Consider the following 18,783-nt stretch of genomic DNA (forward strand, 5'->3'; position numbering starts at 1 on the left):
AGAGTTTTCAGTCTTTTGAGACGTCAACAGACAGCTGAAAGCCACACTTGCGACAGTGTTGACACTTAACCAGCCAAAGTCAGTAACCGTGCACTCTAACGGTCTTATATTATGCAGCAGTTTACTGTCTCCTGTTGCCTGCCTGCTTACGATGAAGTCTCAAGTCCTGCAGCGTGCTTGTCTTGGTTAGCGGCGGTAGTCGTCATCCTTCTCTTTATTTAACTGTAATGTGCATGCATCAGCTGCAGCCACTGGAAACAAGTCCCCTGCTGCTAGGGTGTGAATCCGAGAACTGCCTGAAATGTTTCTGTACTGACTACTGTTTTGTTTTTTTGCAGATATGCTTCAGCTTAAGAAAAAAAATTGATGGTAGGAAACTTCAAATAGAGACGTCTAAAGAAACTGTTTAAATTGATTATTTTGATTATTTACTCCTCTTTATGTCAAGCTAGATGTACAATCTTTTGTATAAAGTTTTAAAAACATACAATTTATTACGTGAAAACAGAAAACTATATTTATTTTACATCCAAAGATGATTAGGTGTTCCTTGACCAGTTCATAAAAAACTTGTTGCTGACATGAAATAACTTTCCTGCAGTCAGCATTTGATGCATCAAATGTAATTAGGCTGTGATTAGCCCAGAATCTGCAAAGATATCGTTTTTCTTCCAGCACTAATTTAAATTGAATTTTGACTGAAAAATGTGCTTTGGATAGCAAGGATTCCAGCTGATGCAGCAAATTTCAAAAGAAACGCTGAAATTACCATTTTAGTAAGCTAACATTCAACAGATGTTAAACAGAGAAAACCCAGGAGAAGGGGGTTTGGGTATAATAAGATGCTGCACCAGAGTTCTACTGTTCCTCATTAGCTTACCTAGACAATACTTCTACGTTTTGTTCCTATATTTCTATACTTTTAAATATGGCTATTATTGTAACAACCGTTTAATGCAGCATGAGTAATTTAACATTTTATATAAAGATTTATTTGTGTGTAAGATTATTCCAATTGGACTGTCCTTAGGAATACTGGATTGCGTCATTAGTGACATCCCTGAAATTCTTGAAACTCCCAGGAGCTCTTGATTTGATAAGGAACCAAATAAAAGAAAAAAATCTTTCATTTCTAGAGACTTATCTGTAGAAAACATCCATCAGGGACAGTTACAGATTATTAAATTGTCAGAAAGACATTGTGAAAAGATTTGTTTTCCAACAATTCTTTTCACAATGTCTTTCTGACAATATAATAATTTTACCACATATTTATTACATCAGTCTCAGTTGTTCAGAGAATGAAACCATGGAAACATTGAACTGACCTGTATGCAAAAATGCGTTTTAATGACAGTACGGACACAGAAGAGGCACAATACTTTGAAACAGTATTACAGGATCTGATCAGCAATGTTTGTTTATTTGATTTCTGAAAATTAATTCATATAAATTGGAGTATTTCGTCAACAGGTGGATGACTTGAAGGAGGAGTTTGTCTCTGTGTTGCTTCCTTCCTCTATATTTGACTTTAAAATACAATATAAAACATAAAAAATAGATAATCAAGAGATCTGAAATATATAATTGATGAAATTAAAGACAATACAATAGAAAAAGACAATCAACATTTTATCTTCCATTCTTTTATGGCACTATGGCTCCATCCTGTGGATGTTACAGGAAAAGTAAAATAAAAAAAATAATGATGTCAACATAGAGAGTTACGGTTCTCGGGAAATACGCCACAGAGGCACAGAGCAGCTGCACTTCACAACTCTATTTACTACAAAAAGTAGTGCAAAAAGCAATTCCTAATCATGCCCCTGAAAAATAAAAACCAGTGACGGAGGAATCTGAGGATATCAAGAAGTTGCTTGATTTTGTACTGGTAAGGTAAGAATAAAACCACTTAAGAACATTTTCAGAGAAGCCCACTAGACTTCTCAGTCTGTCTAATAAAATCTGGTGATCCACTGTATAAAAAGTGGGAGTAAGATCCAGATATCCCACAATCCCTTGCGGTGCCGATCCAACAGCAGCACCAAAGTTATACCTACTTAATTGAATTAATTTGAATGAAAGTAAAAAAACTGTCTGAAAACTATTTGTTATTTTTAAACTGACTAAACAAAAAAATATATTTATCTTAACTGAAGCAAATAATTAAGTTAGATCAACAAAGTTTATCTTTCAAACATCCATACGTGGTCTTATCACTCTCTCATGGTGGAAAAAGTATTATCTGAGCTTCTTCATCCACTAAATCATCTTCAAATGGACACATTTTTTCCGGAATCTGTTTTTTTGGGAGTTTTTCCTCACCGCGAAGGGGGTCTGTGGGCAGGGATGTCCAGTTTGGTTTAGTTTGTTTAGTTTAGTTTAGTTCAGTTTAGTATTTTCCTATTGAATTCTATGCATTCCTGATCCTTTTGATTTTATATTTTACTTTTTCGATTATCGAGATGATTGTTGTTGTGAATTTGGGCTATACAAATAAAATTGTATTCAATTGAATTGACGTGGTTACATGAGTCACTGCCATCCTAGTGGGCCCTGGCACTGTCTTTATGTTTTCTGCAGACAGGTTTGTCTGATGCATGTTTGGGGATGAAGACCAATGTACTTCACCATTCTTTGACATGAATGTCTTGCCTGGAGGAACAGGAATAGCAATTCCCTCATCTGGTTCAAAATCAAAATCATTAAAATCGCAATTTAGCTCAAGATAGTCTTCTTCTGATCATGATCAGTGATGACTTCCAGAGCCTCCTGGACTGTCATTGTTCTGCTTTGGTTGTTCATTTTCTAAAGGTCTCCCTGACAGAGTGTAATGTTGGAAGGACTCCCATGCAGAGAATCTTATATATGTTTTGCTCCTCCCCTGTTGAGTGTCCACTGAATATGGGTTGAGTTTTCCCGGTAGAACATAAATGGTTCCTGTCAAAAGTCATAACACCTATGCACCTATGTGTGTGTGTGTGTGTGTCTATGTGTGTGATTGGGTTGAGATATGTCTCACAGCTGCAAATAAAGGAAAACTAATAACGATAAGACATCCTTGTACCTCCAGTTTGACTGACGGGTCAAATAGACCCGAACAATATCTATGTAATATAAACATGCAGGGGGGGGTTGCATATATGTGAGATGAACCAAATTCCCAATATATGTTGATTATGCTAATTAAGGCAAGCAGAAGTTTCATGCTGAAAAAATACTTTTAACTTTTTTTCCTAGATGTTCAAACTTTAAAATGGGTCAATTTGACCCGTAACATAACAGGAGGGTTAACTTTTTGACACAAATATTTTGTCTTTGCAGATGTTGTTTTTTATGGTCTAAAAAAAACGTCTTTTTTTTTGGCAAATAGATCCTATACGTCAATGAATTAGTGAAATGTGTGTCACATAATCGTGTTGACTAATTCTGTGGAGATGCTCCTCATTAAAACAAAAAAGGAAGGAATTTCTGCAGGAACTTACCAATGAAGAAAATCTTTGTTTGTTTTTTTAGTCTGTGGTCCATGCAGCATTCATACTTGTAAGGATCAAAGATTTAAAAATATAACTTGTCAAAAAAAAAAAAAAAATCAGGTCATAGGTTATAACTTGCTGAACTTTTAAGTAGTCACAAAGTACAGAGTAAAAATCACCTATAGGCTTTTGTCACTCAGAATGTTATGACAAAAATGTACAATTATATTGATTATGAATAAAGTTCAGATAAATTTCATATAGGGTGGGTTTGCATTTCCAGCACAAGCAAATATTTTACCTTTATGAGGGAATGTTTCTCTATTTTATCTTTTAATTTATTTTACATTTTAGCATTGTCTTCATGCTAAAATGCTTCATGCTTTAGAAAGCTTTCTATTTGACGATTTTTAAAAGTGTTAAATCTAAGTTCTGAAGCTGGACGATACATATTACCGTCTTCTACATGTTGTTTCCCACTGCTTATTAAAATATTTTATTTGTTTTATATTATGATAATTTTATATCATTTTATTTTTGGAGCGTCTACTTTTTAAATATAATTTCGGTAACACTTTATGTTAAGATTCCTTAACAAGCTTTGTTAACGCATTAACAAGCATTATAATAGAATTTTTAGGGTGTTAGTAAGACATTTATTATTCCAATAAGTCTTATTAGGTTTATTAAATTACTTAGTTAACACATTTACAAGCATTATTAGTAGGATGTTTTTAAGATGCTAATGATCCATTTATTGGCATTATAGATGCCTAATAAATTTGTCAGTGTTAATAAGCTTAATAAGATTTATTAACAACCTTTGTTAACAAATTAAGAAGCATTGTTATTGTTTAGGGTTCTGGTAAGACATTTAGCATTATAGATGTCTCCCACAAGCCTAAGTGTTAATAAGCTCATAAGTTTTATTAACTAACTTAACAAATTATTAGGCTTAATTAATGTGTAAGATGCTAGTGAGATATTTACCGTATTAGCATTATAGATGTCTTGCAAATACCTGAAAGTGTTGATAAGATTTATTAACATCTGAAGTTAGACAATTGTTTTCAAAATCCATATTACTAAACTGCTTACAAGCTTAACAAATGTATTGATTAACTTTGTTGACAGTTTATTAATTTTTTTGCAGTACCTCATCTAAAGTGTGGAAGGTTTTTACCACAAACAACCACAAAATGTTAAAGCTTGTAATGCTAATAAATGCCTTACCAGAACCCTAAACAATAATAATGCTTCTTAATTTGTTAACAAAGGTTGTTAATAAATCTTATTAAGCTTATTAACACTGACAAATTTATTAGGCATCTATAATGCCAATAAATGTATCATTAGCATCTTAAAAACATCCTATTAATAATGCTTGTAAATGTGTTAACTAAGTAATTTAATAAACCTTATTAGACTTATTGTAATAATAAATGTCTCACTAACACCCTAAAAATTCTATTATAATGCTTGTTAATGCGTTAAAAAAGCTTGTTAAGGAATTTTAATATAAAGTTTTACCATTATTTTTCCCTAATTCTCTATCCTCCTTCTGTTTTTGGTTTCTTTCATTAAACACATCTCAACCAAATACCAAAACCAAGTTAAAGTCCAATATCTTATATGTTTTAGAAATGTAAATGAAACATTGTATCAATAATATGTAATGTAGACGTCTCATTTGTTGGCCCATGTAGTTTCTATTCTAAACAGGAGATGGAGACAAAGTTTATCATTACAAATACAGTGATCCCTTGATTATCGCGGGGGTTACGTTCCAAATAGAACCCGTGATAAGCGAAACCCGTGAAGTAGAAACCTTTATTTTTTTTACAATTATTATACAATGAAATTCACTAATATACATTGAAAAGAAAGAACAAACCATTTAACAGGCTAAATCAATTGTTTTTTAACAAATAAAAGTACTTTAGAAACGTTTTTTCAACAAATAACTTGTGTAGTGTGCTGTCAAATAATAATTTCAATCATCGATAAAAACAAAAGGCTTTAAATTGCGGAGATTAGCCCCGCCCACCGCGACCCGAGTGGATTAAACGGAGGAAAATTTAAAATGATTATGAAAAAAATAAAAAAGTACAGTGGGACAGATAGTGACTCCGGTCTTCTTTTTCACTGCTCTTCATACTGAGCCGCTGCATCCTCTGCAGCGTTTTTTCCTTTTGAAGCCCGCGGTGCAGCTGCAGGTGTGTTTTTTCGGGAGAGGAACATAGTGATAGGCAGTTGTTGTCGCCATTTTTTCTTCTTTGCTAAAGACCCTCTTACACCGACATGCCCCCATCGATTATGTTGGAGAACTGTAATGAACGGCTCATCAAAGGGTCCCATTCTTGAGCTACTCGCTGAGTGACTTTTTAGCCAATCAGAATGCAGAACACAATGCACAATCCAAATCCGTGAAGTAGCGAAACCGTGAAAAGTAAACCGTGATATAGCAAGGGATCACTGTAGATCCAATGTCTACTTTTATAAGCCACATCAATTAAAAACTTGATATTGGAAAATTATCATACTTTGACAGTATTAAAACAGTTGCTTCCTTGTAGATTTCTAGGTGTTTTCTTTTTTTTCATATATATATATATATATATATATATATATAAAATACTAGAAATATATTTATTTATATATTCTTTTTACATAACCCTTGTGCTATCTTAGATGACCCCACTCTTACATTGACGTGTTCTCCCTACCATGACAAGATGGATAAAGGTTGAAAGATTTCATGTTATCCATGGACACCAGTGAAGATCACAAATCATTGAAGAAAAAAGGTTCAGCGCACTGTCTAGTGGGTCTAGATGACCCAACTCCTAATGTTTAAGTGCCTGGGATCTTACAAGGGTTAAACCTAAAAGCAGATTGTATATTTCTGAAAGTTTTTTGGACCTGCAGAAATATGATGTAGATCTTCTACCAGTTTATGGTTGAATATAATAAATACTTAATGTGTATTTTATGTAACAAGTACTGGAGCTTGTGACAGTAATGGAGAAACAGCTTGGATATCTTTGATTCTTCTCCATCATGGATTGGTTTTAAAAAACCGTTTATTGGACTACAGAAGAGCAGTGGTGCTCACAGTCAACAGTTAAGAGTTTTATTTGTAATGTTCCCAACAGTAACTAACCCAACAGAATTTTTTTTTAACTCATATCATTTACAGCTTCTCTGAAATAATATTTGCCCTATGTGGATCAACAAAGTCTCAGTTAAAATTATAAATCTTAAATGGGATTTTATACTGCTTTACCTTGTAGATTTTAAACATAAACCATGAAGAATAAATGTAGTGCTTACTTTTAAAGACTGTGTCTTAATTAGAATCAGTGAGGACTTCTGTAAAAAAATCAAACTAAAAAAGAATTAAAAAGGAATTTATTCGAATTGACTATTTTTTACTTTTATTTGGCTTTATACACAGTTTTATAAAAATAAACAAACAAACAAAAAATGCAAATTCCCATTAAAAGAGTTTGTGCAGAATGTACCATTGTATCAGCAGGTTACACACCTGTGCAAAGTTTCTTCTCCAGATTTACAGATCCACTGAATGGAGCTGCAGTTCTCTGAAACCAACGTGTTGAGTGTGAAGCAGTTAGATACTTTGTCCCATTTTTAGTCTTTGGGATGACCTGGTAATGAATTTAGACCACTTTGACCCAGTGCCAGGACAGACTGTCCCACTTGGCCCAAGGACCAGACCTTTTGTCTTCTGTAAAGCCAATAAAGCGTGTCCTCAGTGTTTGAATTTGTGTACTCACTTCTGCTCTTGTTTATCACCTCCTAGGATCTTCTTTCACGTTTACAGTCGTATCTTTTGGCTCCACATCTTGGTGTTAACAGGGGATCATGAAGATTGAAGATTGAGAGCTTGAGGTGTTGCCAACTCTGAGTGCTTCAAATAGCGTTGATAAATAATTGACATGTAAAGAAAAATATGAAATGACAGTTTTATTTTAAAAATATCCTATTTATGATAAAGATTTTCCATGAAACCACATTTACTGAAGACATAAAACCTTTTTTTTTCAACAAAGAAGTGATCTCTTCTTCCTTGCATTTGACTGCATCAATGTTTTTGCATGAAAAAAAAACAATTAACTATCTGTATATGTATTTTTCATTGGTGTGCTAACAAATTTATGTTCATGACTTTAGAGATTTTGTATTTATTTATTTAGATTTGATAGTTTATCGTCAAACAAATTTGCAAATGAAAAAGGTTAGCACTATTTCTTCCAACCCAATTTCATAATTCTGTGACAGGGCATTAATTTTTAAAAAACTAATAAAAAAAACTAATAAAAAAAAAATCAATGTAAGTGGGAGAATTTGTGGAAATAAATGCTCACAAAGCAAGCTGCATCTGAACATTTTAATACTGAAAGAGAGAATACATTTATTTATACATTTATTGAAAAAAGGTCAAGCAACAACAAAAAAAGTCACTCCGATTACTCTTCTTTTTCAACAAGCAAGCACGAGGAACTTTGTCCTATCCAGAAACCCGGCATCAGTCTTCCTTTAAAGGGGGTTTTAATTTGCTGCAACAGTTGGGCTTCTTTCTTTTTCTCTGCCCCCTCTCCCTCCTCTTTCACCACATAAAATTTCATGACGCCAGCTGGATGATCAAGGTACACCCCAATGGTATTGCAGTGGGGAATGTCCCCAATTTCTGTGTTGTTGCCATTGAACCACAACTGATAGCATGATCCACACCACCCCAGTCCCCAGGAGTGCTCGTTTTCTCCCAGCCCGCAGGATCCGTCGCTTCCCCTCCTTCCTGCCCTTTCATAGACAACTCCAACAACAACCCATCCTGTGTATTTCACCTCCCAGTAAGCTCTGAAGTCCTGGATGCCCTCTTTGCAAAGAACCTTTGGAGGGAAATAAGGAGTATTACTTTGATAGTAACTTGGATTTTTCCTTTTGAAGTTAATCAAAGTTGTACCTGTGGAGAATACTCATATCTCTCTGGCCTGTCCAGAACAGGACAAATTTGATTATCCGTCTTGCGTGACACTGAAGAAGCACTGTCAGTAATCCACAGCATTTTACTGGATGTCTTTTCGTCCAGGGAAAGGTTAATCCAATCTGTGTGGAAATGTATAGAATACATTTTAAAACCGGGAGTTAGTATATGATATGAATTTTTTTTTTTTTAATTGTTAAGTATTTGGTAACAAGAGTTACATTTTAGAAGATCAGCTCTGCACGTGGGCTCAGAGATGTTCGGTTCGTAGTCTGGAATTTTTACTGAGTGTTAAAAAAAAAAAAGAGGTGTGAAAATACATCTTAAATATTTTAAAAATAAATGTGACTTCACATACTCACTTGTTGGAGAAACCTCTCGTTTCTTTCCTGTATGGTAATAAAGAAAGTCAATTTGGTCTCAGTTTTGTGCTGTGCATCATGATTTATTCAGTTTTCAATATTTATATGGGGAAAAATTGTACATAATGCATAAAGTAAACATCTCAAATGTTATAATTATTGAACACAAGTCTGAAGAATTGAGCTCTCAATGTCTTAATTATCCAAACTCACCATGTTTGCTGGTTGCAGGCATGATTCTTGCAGTGGGAGTTCTGGTCGGCATCTTTGTCTCTGTCTTGTCTTTTGTGTATGCTGGTGTCTGTCAATATTAACTGGTCAGTCTGTCAGACTTCGTCTTTATATACCTACAGGAAAGGGGGTGTTAAAGGTTTAACACCCCCCCCCCCTCCATGCAAACACACCAAGGGGCCCCTAAGTGAAATTATGGAACAGTATGCTGAGATGATGTGTTCTCTGACAAATGTACCACATCTGCTGGTGAATCAAACTAGCGGTACAAATGTCAAAGTCAGCACCTGACCCACTGACCCACATGAGCTCACAGGCAGATATGGCTTAAAAAAATGCATCAGCAGCTTGTTTTGCTTTATTTGGCTGAATTCATGGACACCTAAAGGCTGTTCTGTCTAGAAAAAGTTGAGCATTTTTATTTTAGGATTTTTGTTTGAACATATATGAGAAGATGCATCATTGTTAGATTTTTTACAACTGTTTTATTTAATAACCGCAGTTTGTTGGCATTTATTTAATTTCTTTTGTAGTAACACATAAATATTACAAATAAAAGGCAAGAAAAAAAGGCTTTGTTAAACACTTCCAGCCAGAGCATTTACATCCTCTAAAAGAGTGACAAGATCACATCTATTAGATGTTTAGCCTTTAGTAATATAATAATGATCGTCTTTGTAGTTTTGTTGGTTTCTGCTGATTTTAAAGTCTGGTAATGTCATTATTAGTAAACTTGAAGCATTTTATGAATAATCAAAGTAAATCATAACACAATTACAAATTATTTCAGAATTATTTGTGGAGGTAATAACCAATGTGCTTTTATCCTCTTGTCCACTTTGGTTTGTCTTTCACTGAAGCTCTGAAATCCAAAAGCTAATAGTGTCCACATAAAAGAGCATCCATGGAACTTACACAGACTTGCAGACCCATTATCCACAGTTGCTTTAGCCCTGAGCTTTTATGACTTTCCCTCTGGACACGTCTGACACTATAACACGCTAGTGTGCCCCGTTTATTGCTTTCACAGCAGTCAGAGTTGGAGTTCGTCATCGGATTGGGCAGGCGGGAACATAAGAAGGACGAGGCAGCCTTGAAATGAAGTTGGGCAGAGTGCCGGGATCAGTAAACACTTGTGACACAAACTGCAGCCGAGAGCTGCGAGAAAAAGAGTTATGACCTGTGACATGTTTTTTGATTTTAATCCAGTTTATGTGCTTTAAACCCATGGTGATAGTGAATTGCTAACATGATGATACAGTTTTCAACTGGTTAAGATTTAGTGGCTGCTACATTATTACATAGTTGTAATATTAATCAAATGTAGGACTGGATTGTAATCAGTTAAAATGTTTAATTTTATTGTTGAGGTAAACACGTAAAAACCCATCTTGAGTTCTTCTGAAGCAATTGCTGTTCTACCTAACACTCTATTTGGCCCGGTCCAGTATTCTGACGTTTCTCCTATCAAATAAAGCTGAAAATTTTTCATCCTGTTCTTTGTTTTCACACATCATTCAACAAATAATTCAGCACTGATTAGGATGAAACATGCAAAAAATCATCAGAAATTCATGGGGCAATTTAAAGTAATTTATTGACAAATTTTGACATTTGACAACTTTAACTCATTGTATCCTAATTGAAATCATTATATCTTAACAGAAAAAATGTATATAGAGTAGAATAGAATATAACAGAACAGTTGTGACAGTGCAGCAAACAGATAAATTGGAGAGACAATTTTTGTGATGAAAAATAAAAGTGTGAAGAAATTGTTGATATAAACTAAAAAGCAGCATCCAACTGAACATCAATTGTTTAATGAAAAGCAGTGAAAATCAAATGTTAATAAAGGTCCATGTTAGGCCATTAGTCCAGATAGATTGATAGAAGTTTAATTGAGCCCAGAACAGGGAAATTGCTTTGTTACCATGGCGCAAAAACTAACATAGTAATAAAAACAACAGCAGATAATAAATATCACAAAAACTCTAGTCATTACTGTCTCTGTTTTGCTGTGACTGGGTGAAAACTGTTCATGAGTCTGGAGGGGCAGGCCTTTCTGGACAAGAAACTCAGGTGAGAACAGTGATGGATATCTTCGTAAGTCTGTACAGGCATTTGAAACTATATATGTCAGATAGAGATGGCAGCTGTCTTCTTATAACACCCTGTGCTGACTTTATCGCCCTCCTCTGAGTCGTCTTGGTTAAATCCAGAACCACACTGAGGTGTTGTCGGTGATGAAGATTTACAAGAAGGATGCAGCATCATCTTCTTTGTTATTTTTGAAAATAAAAGCTGCTGGTTTTTTTTTTCACATTGGTGCTGATAATAATAGTCCATGAGACTCTGAAGTAGTATATGTTTAGAGCAACATGAAAGATAGATGGATGTTAGGAGCTCCACCCTGAAAACGAATGTGTTCCTGTTACAGGATCTATGGCTGTAAGGCGTAAAGAAAAAGGCAGGGTTTCCTTGGTTATCAGTGTCCTAAAACCAAGAACTGAGGTCACGTGACCAAGAAGCCTCCATTTGGTCTTTATAAGGTAAAAACCTATCTGCAGCTCTGGTTACAAACCTCCAGCCTTCCCCTGCTTTCCTATTGGCAAATTTTGTGCTACACTTGTCTACACCTCCAGCTATACTTCTTAACCTATATGTACTACATTAGAAGGTATATAAGAACAGTTTTAAGGTATCCTACTGTGTTAAAAATGAAAAAGAGTCATTGAGACCAGAAATAAGGGAAGACAAGACGGAGCAGTCACAGGAAGGGGTGAAGCCAAACTTGGGAACCAACATGCCCAACACCACCAGAATTATCTCTGACAGCCGGAAATCAGATAAAGGTGAGCTCTGCTTTTCATTTACAAATTTTGTCCATTTAAAAAACAGCAATATATTTAAAACAACTTTTAAATAGCTCTGATGTATACAGAGATCTGGAAAAAAGGGACTTTTTTTCTGCACTAGCACCAGCAAGGCCTTTTATCATTCTCTCAGCCATGTCTGGACCGAACAGGTCACTGAAGTTTATGTCTGCTTGGAAAGCACAATAATTCCTGGCATCATTTTACACTGTCTGTTGGTTTTATCGCCGTCCTGCAACAGTGTACAAGTCTGCATTTAGAGCATTTCACACATGTCTAAGTGTTGTTTTTGTGTAATTATAGTCTGAAGCTGAACTGCAATAATTCCTCTTTCAGCATCTTATTGGCAGTTTGCTCAAATGCTTGGTGTCACTTTGTAATGAGGTCAAACAAATCAGTTATTTTCATCACCTTGTGCTCCAGTCTGTACAAACAGGTGGCAACACAGTCTCATTCAGTCTCCAGTCAGCACAGATATAAATTTCCCCGTATTTAGATGTGTCAAACTAACTTTATGATGTTAAAATAAATGCATTTAACCCCAACTTCATTGTTTTTTTTAGTTATTTTTTTAAGTTAACGGCTATTACTGCTTTTGCCATAAAAAAATGACTGAGGTGTATAAACATGCAGATTTTATTGGCAGATTATTTTAGGAGTGATGATGGCTGTTGATAAATGAAAGTCTTAACTTGTATGTGTCAGTGTTGACATTTTAAAGCTGTGAGGTTTAAGTGTTCCCTGCACCTGATCCACATCACTGAGAAAAAAAAAAAAAAGGATAGCCTTCTGCACGCTAACACCCGACACCAAAGTATGACATCGCCATTGCAGCAACCAGAAAGCACTTTGAGGTTTTTTAAAATAACATTAATTATTTATATTTTATTTTATATATGTATTTTATACGTACAAAGTAGTTTCCTTTTTCAGCTTAATTCAACAGCCACTTTTTAGGTATATAGCGTAATTGTCATCTTTTTATTTCATGGATTTCTTTATGTTTTCCAGCAAAAACAAAAAATAACTCTGGAAACAATTCTACAGGTAGGGCAGCCACTTTAGGTTATTTAGTACTGGTTTTCTTGTTAAAATATAATTATAAATTTGCTATTTTATTCCTCAGAAAAGAGTCCAACATATGAGCCGAACGTTCCTGAACCCAAATGCAGAGCAGATCTCATCAAATGTGAGCCTTTTGCATATCTTGTTTATTAGTTTGACAGATTTCTTTTGAAGTAACATCTGTGTACATCTTTTCAGATTGGATTCCCTTGTCCTTGGATGACAAGACTGCCAATAGGGCGCTGTGGATCGCAAAGGATGGCGCTAAAGTGGTCCGAAAGACTGATGATGCCATCTGTCCAGTCTTAGAACGACCAGAGAGATATGAGTATGCCCCACAGGTACAGAAAACCATTTTGATGAAAATGTGTTAAATATTTAGTTGTACTATTAACAGGTAAAGTCTGGTTAGTTGAATTTGTGTAATCAGTTTGCTATTTTAAACTTTGAGCAAATTACTTTGACGTCAATAAAAGTTACTTAGAATTCCACTCTTTTGTTTTGGAAGGTCCTCTGCAAAGATGGCATTCTGGGTTTTCGAGGTTACTGGGAGGTGGAGGTTTCCGGTTGGGTGGTGGTTGGAGTCGCATGTGAGCAAGCAGGAAGGCGGAACACCGATGGACCCTGCGGCTTCGGAGACAACGAGGAGTCCTGGGGTATTGGATGGAGTGGCTCCTGCTATCAAGCATGGCACAAAGGTCAAAACAAGGAGATCAGAGGCGTCCCTGAATGCTCCACAATAGGTGTTTATCTCGATCATCCTGCTGGTTTGCTTCATTTCTATGCAGTGGAGAATCTGAAAGAAGACACAGGAGGAAAGGAAGTTATACTTTTGCAGCAGATCAAGAGTTCCTTCAAAGAAAAAATGATGCCAGGCTTCTGGTTGGGGATGCAGTCAGAGTGTTCAATCATGAAGAAAGAAGCTTAAATGAAAGACATACTATAAATGTCATTTTGTTGACCTTTTTTTGACCCCAAAGTGCCTGTCTGTGTCAACTCCAACTCATAAACCCTATGAAATTGTGTTTTTTTATCAGTTAAAATTGTTGAAAAAAAGAAAGAAACAATGTTTAAATAAAAAGCTAAGCAAAAAACTGACTTTCCTCATTTTTTATTACTTAAATAAATAAACGTGATAAAGTAAAGAAAAAGGTAGAATTGTCGTTGCAGTATCTATAAAAAAGGTTTTCTAAAATGGTTTTTTTTTCTGCAGTTACACAGTTTTTATAAAGGTAATAACACTGTAAAATAATTGTGGCTCAAAAATGTTTGAGCTGATTGTGACAACTTTGCATTATAATGTTATTTTCAATTTAGGCAGAAATTCTATTTTATTACAATTTGGCATTAAACATATTTTGTTGCAAGTTGGAAGTTCAAACTAAATAAATAAGCATGAAAAAAAGGAATATCTTGTCAGATTTTGATGTTGATCACTGTTTTTGTGTAATTAAGGACTAAAATTAAATTGAATGTATCCCTCTGTTAACACATTCAGCAGTTATGGAAAAGCTCAAATGCTTTGTAAACTCTTGATTATATAAAGCCTTTTAACATTCTTGATGCTTCAAGTCTTTTTGTCTAGTTTGAGTATAAGTATCTTACAATACTTGTTTTAAGACAAAACTTTAAGATGTAACGACTTGTTTTTGGACGATACATCTTGTTGAGTCATTTGATCTTGATAACATCTTTTTAAAGCAATCTCTACTTTGAATGGACTTTTTTCACAAAAACAAACTTTTTTTGATATATGTAAATTGGAAGATCTTATTTAACTCATTCCACATTACACGTGTATTCAACAATAGCAGGACAGATCATTTACATTTAATTTTAAGACAGATTTACCCCAAAATGTGTTGCTCTAGTCTTTAGAAATAAGGATATTTGGACTGTTGTAGCACTTTAAAATAGATATAGTTGGGGGAAAAGGTACACATACTCTTTTTTGAGCATATTTCCAATTACCAGAGCATTTATAGTATTTATTTCATGATTTATTTTTGGCTTAGAAGCCCAGGACATCACAACTTACTTTTATTAGTTCCAGTGGCAGATTTTCTTCCCCTTAACCAACTGAAAAAACATCTTGCATTTTTTATTATTTAACTTTTTCTGACAAGGACATTTTTCAGTGTTCTCTATAAAATCAGGTACTGTATATGTTTTGATTGTATATTGTCAATAGATACTGTTTCAAGTAAAAAATAGTAACAGTCTTTTGTAAAATTAACATCTGCATGTGCTTAAACAAAAAAACAAAAATTAGCATACTTTTTCCAGTTTGTTCCATCTTCATCTTCTTCAACTATTCTATAAACTAGAAAGTATAACAATACAAAAAGAAAACATGCCAGCTTTAACCCTTGTGCTATCCTAGGCACTTTAACATTGGGAGTTGGGTCATCTAGACCCACTAGACAGAGCGCTGAACCTTTTTTCTTCAATGATTAGTGAACCTCACTGGTGTCCATGGATTTCATGAAATATTTCCACCTTTGTCATGGTAGGGAGAACACGTCAATGTAAGGGTGGGGTCATATAAGATAGCACAAGGGTTAATATATGTAAAATTTCACTTTTTTTGTAATATAAAAGTACAAATAAGTAATTATAAATGTTTATATGACTTTAAAGTGATTAAAAAACAAATTATACAAAAAACGATTAATGTTTACACTTTATACAAAGATAATTTGTATGAAAGTAGGTCACAACAGCAAACTGTTAAGGCGTTCACAATGCAGCTGTCACCTTCACCGGGCAAGCCCATCAACATTTACTAAATAAGGCTACAGTAAACAATCACACACCATGTTTGTGACAATATTTCAAGCACTCTGACAGCTATCGTTTTCCCCACAGAAATAATAAACAATCAAACTCTATTCTCCATTTGCTGCAGATACCCTTGGACCCCTCTGGAGTCAAAATCCACCCCTTTTAAAAAAAAAAATCTTTTCGTAAAAACTCAACAAGTAATTCTTAATTTTCACTTTGATATATAAAGTGAGATTTTGATTTGGAATTTATATTTCAAGCAATCAAAACGAAAACACACGAAAAAAAACAGACAAAAGAGATCTATTTATAGAAATATCAAACTTAAAATAACTGATCACGGTTTGATTGAAATATTTTTTTCAAACTGATACATTTTTATATAAATATGTCCACATAACTATTTTCATTATTCTAAATCATAAAATACATTTTTGCCCTGAGATGTAAGCAAATTGACAATAAAAAAAAAACTTTGTTAGGTTTTTTAAAGATTTTTAAAATACATATTAAAAAAAATATTTGAAAATCATGACTTAAACAATCTTTAGTTTTTTAATAAAAGCTGCAAAGCAGAAAAACAACTTTAATTTGTTTTAAATCTAAAAAATAACTGTGAACTGTGTGCATCCTTTTTTTTGTATCTATGATATAATTTTTTTTCTTTGCAAACTTTCAAAGACTGGCTAAACATGTACAGTTGATTGTCCTATGCCGAGAAGGAAAGACAATTTGTAATAAATTGGCAACCTAGCACACATAATTTTTGATTTGGAGGAGGTATTCTTGTCATCTATTTCTGGATTTTTTTCCACACTTTAAACCGTGTCCTAGCTTTGTGTTCAGGCTGTTCCTTCATGAGCAAAGCATGCTTTCACTTATGTCAGGCATGTAAAATGGTTGTAATTCATAGGCAGTGCCATGACCAAAGTTGCACTAGTGATACCTTCACCGCAGTGTCACATGTCATCAGGGGGGGTTCAGTGATGTGTGCATGTGCACTGTAAACGAACATCTAAATTTGCAATTACAAATTTAGATGAATAATGTGTCACCAGCTTCTCCTCATACAAAATTTACGAGTTTGATGTTTACATTTGTGCTGCACCTTGGGAAGTTTGCACTGAAAGGCTGGATCAGAAATAGCGTATCATTTCCTCCCATGGTATCGTCTCTTTTGACCCGCTGACATCCTTAGGCGAAACACAGCCACCATCAAGGGTCGAGCAGATTAACAGAGATGGTACTGCTGCGCGTTTTAAAATTCCAACATGGATTCATAATTAATAATACGTTGCTTCCACCGGTGTGCTTGTTCAGCAGATTTGCTTTTGTCAAACACATGTTCCAAACACAAACAAATGTCTGCTTATACAAGAGACCAATTTGTAACAGTTCTTTGAAAAATGCATCCACAAACTTAATTAAAAGTCAAACGTAATTTAAATTTGAGAAAATAACAGTTTTGACGATTTTATCTAGGTCTGAAGTGGTTTGTTTCTCAATCTAAAAGTTTTAAAGCCTTTTTACTTGGTTTCCCTCTACTTGCCCAAAAAAATATTAAACGTGCATTTGTTGGTAGTAGTACTTTTGTTAGTTCATTATTTCTTGTTTATGTAGAAATTGTCAAAACTCTGACTTTTGCTACGTGAATTCCTAATGGAACCAAAAATGTGTCAGAAGATGTATGAAAAAAAATGTTTCAACACCGCCACCTGCTGCATATTTTTAGATAGTACATCACAAAAAAAGAACACAAAATAAATGGATTTTAAACATCAGTGCCAGATTTTATAGTTCCATGTATTTGTTTTTTTATTTGCCTCTTTATTGCCAAATAGAAAAAAATAGATTTCATCCTAAAGCTTACTTCACCGATTCAACCCAAAGAGAATGATAATGAAAGTGACACACCCAGGGAGGAATGGATGTCAAGGTAATTAATCCTTTTATCCATCTGTTCTCGGTTTTTTATACCCATCCTGTTTAAGATCACAGGGTGCCTGAAGCCTATCCAGGATACAAGTGGTCCATCCAAGGCACGTGAGCTTTAAAGGCAAATGTAAACATTAATTTCTATTCACTTGTATGTAATGTGTACTTAACTCCTTAACTTTTGGAGTGAGCTCCAGATTGGATGTTTGATGCATACAAAGATCCTTTATTATAAAGGCACACATGACTTTGTGTTAAACTCAAGAGAAAATTTAATTTATCAAAATTCAAGTCAATTTGATTCCTCCTTCAATCTACTAACTCTAAAAAGTTACTATCAATTCCTGTTTTTGCAGTCAAAATTGTAATAAACAACTGTTTTGTAGTTCTGATAACATGTTTCTACAGTGAGATGTGAACCACTTTATTACATAAACGTAGACTAGTATGAATTCCATCCATCCATTTTCTTAACCAGCTATGTCACTTTCAGGGTCGCGAGGAAACATCAACTCCATTTTTTTAAACAGGCAAAGTTTCCGATCTGCAGGTTGCGCACAGGTTAATCAGTAATTAAAACCATTTATAAGTCCTCTGAATTTTGTTAATATGTAAGGGTTCATAAAACTGCAGGCACAGATTTTAGACTTGACTAAGAATTACATTTTCTTTTACCGCATTTTGTAAACATTTCAGTGTTTTAACCTCCACTAGGCAGGTCTTCAGTGAAAGAACTTAACCTTTCACCTGACTTCTCTTTTCTTATCCACCTCTTAAAATGCTTCTGATATTTTCCTCTGGTGGTTTGGTAATGCCTGCTTTCGTGAGGCCTGCTAGCTATCTGCTCTCACCCCCTCAAAAAATGCTTTTGGCAAAAAAACATCTTTTAACTGAAAGCACTTAAGTATTTTATAACACATTAATCCGTACAATAGATGACAAGTCAAGTGAATTAAATCCCCTTTATTTGTGTGATGAACATATTCAGGAGCACAAGTTCCTAATTCATGGGACAAATATCCTGTAACTTCAATGTTGTCTTTTAA

The 18,783-nt window shown here is 34.4% G+C and overlaps 2 protein-coding genes across 3 annotated transcripts; one reads left to right on the forward strand and one right to left on the reverse strand.

Annotated features, from left to right (window-relative positions):
• Positions 1-7,875: 7,875 nt before the first annotated feature.
• On the reverse strand, positions 7,876-10,047 carry LOC101160361 (stonustoxin subunit beta). Its single transcript, XM_023949161.2, has 6 exons — positions 9,993-10,047; positions 9,060-9,147; positions 8,847-8,873; positions 8,706-8,768; positions 8,464-8,606; positions 7,876-8,389 (listed from the first exon to the last, which is right to left on the reverse strand). Exons 1-6 carry the CDS (start codon positions 10,008-10,010, stop codon positions 7,967-7,969), a joined length of 762 nt encoding a protein of 253 aa, XP_023804929.2. The 5' UTR covers positions 10,011-10,047; the 3' UTR covers positions 7,876-7,966.
• Positions 10,048-11,684: 1,637 nt separating this feature from the next.
• LOC101158640 (tripartite motif-containing protein 16-like) lies at positions 11,685-14,535 on the forward strand. Of its 2 annotated transcripts, XM_004080331.5 has the most exons (5): positions 11,705-11,932; positions 12,965-13,000; positions 13,080-13,142; positions 13,217-13,359; positions 13,527-14,535. In XM_004080331.5, the coding sequence occupies exons 1-5, from the start codon at positions 11,884-11,886 to the stop codon at positions 13,944-13,946; spliced, it is 711 nt and encodes a 236-aa protein (XP_004080379.1). In that variant the 5' UTR covers positions 11,705-11,883; the 3' UTR covers positions 13,947-14,535. The 2 variants fall into 2 exon arrangements, with proteins under 2 accessions (XP_020567807.1, XP_004080379.1); XM_020712148.3 differs by lacking the exon at positions 12,965-13,000 and having other exon boundaries at positions 11,685-11,932.
• Positions 14,536-18,783: the final 4,248 nt, after the last annotated feature.

The sequence above is a fragment of the Oryzias latipes genome, chromosome 19, assembly GCF_053564925.1.
Source record: "Oryzias latipes strain Hd-rR chromosome 19, Olatipes_Hd-rR_3.1".
Classification (NCBI taxonomy): domain Eukaryota; kingdom Metazoa; phylum Chordata; class Actinopteri; order Beloniformes; family Adrianichthyidae; genus Oryzias; species Oryzias latipes.

Bases quoted from the DNA above. Each gene is read 5' to 3' on its own strand.
- LOC101160361 (XM_023949161.2), bottom strand. The intron at 8,874-9,059 runs GTGAGTTTGGAT...ATTACCATACAG, and splicing joins GCCTGCAACCAGCAAACATG to GAAAGAAACGAGAGGTTTCT. The intron at 8,769-8,846 runs GTGAGTATGTGA...TTTAACACTCAG, and splicing joins ACGAGAGGTTTCTCCAACAA to TAAAAATTCCAGACTACGAA.
- LOC101158640 (XM_004080331.5), top strand. From the start codon at position 11,884: ATGCCCAACACCACCAGAATTATCTCTGACAGCCGGAAATCAGATAAA. The intron at 13,001-13,079 runs GTAGGGCAGCCA...TTTATTCCTCAG, and splicing joins CTCTGGAAACAATTCTACAG to AAAAGAGTCCAACATATGAG. The intron at 13,360-13,526 runs GTACAGAAAACC...TTGTTTTGGAAG, and splicing joins GATATGAGTATGCCCCACAG to GTCCTCTGCAAAGATGGCAT.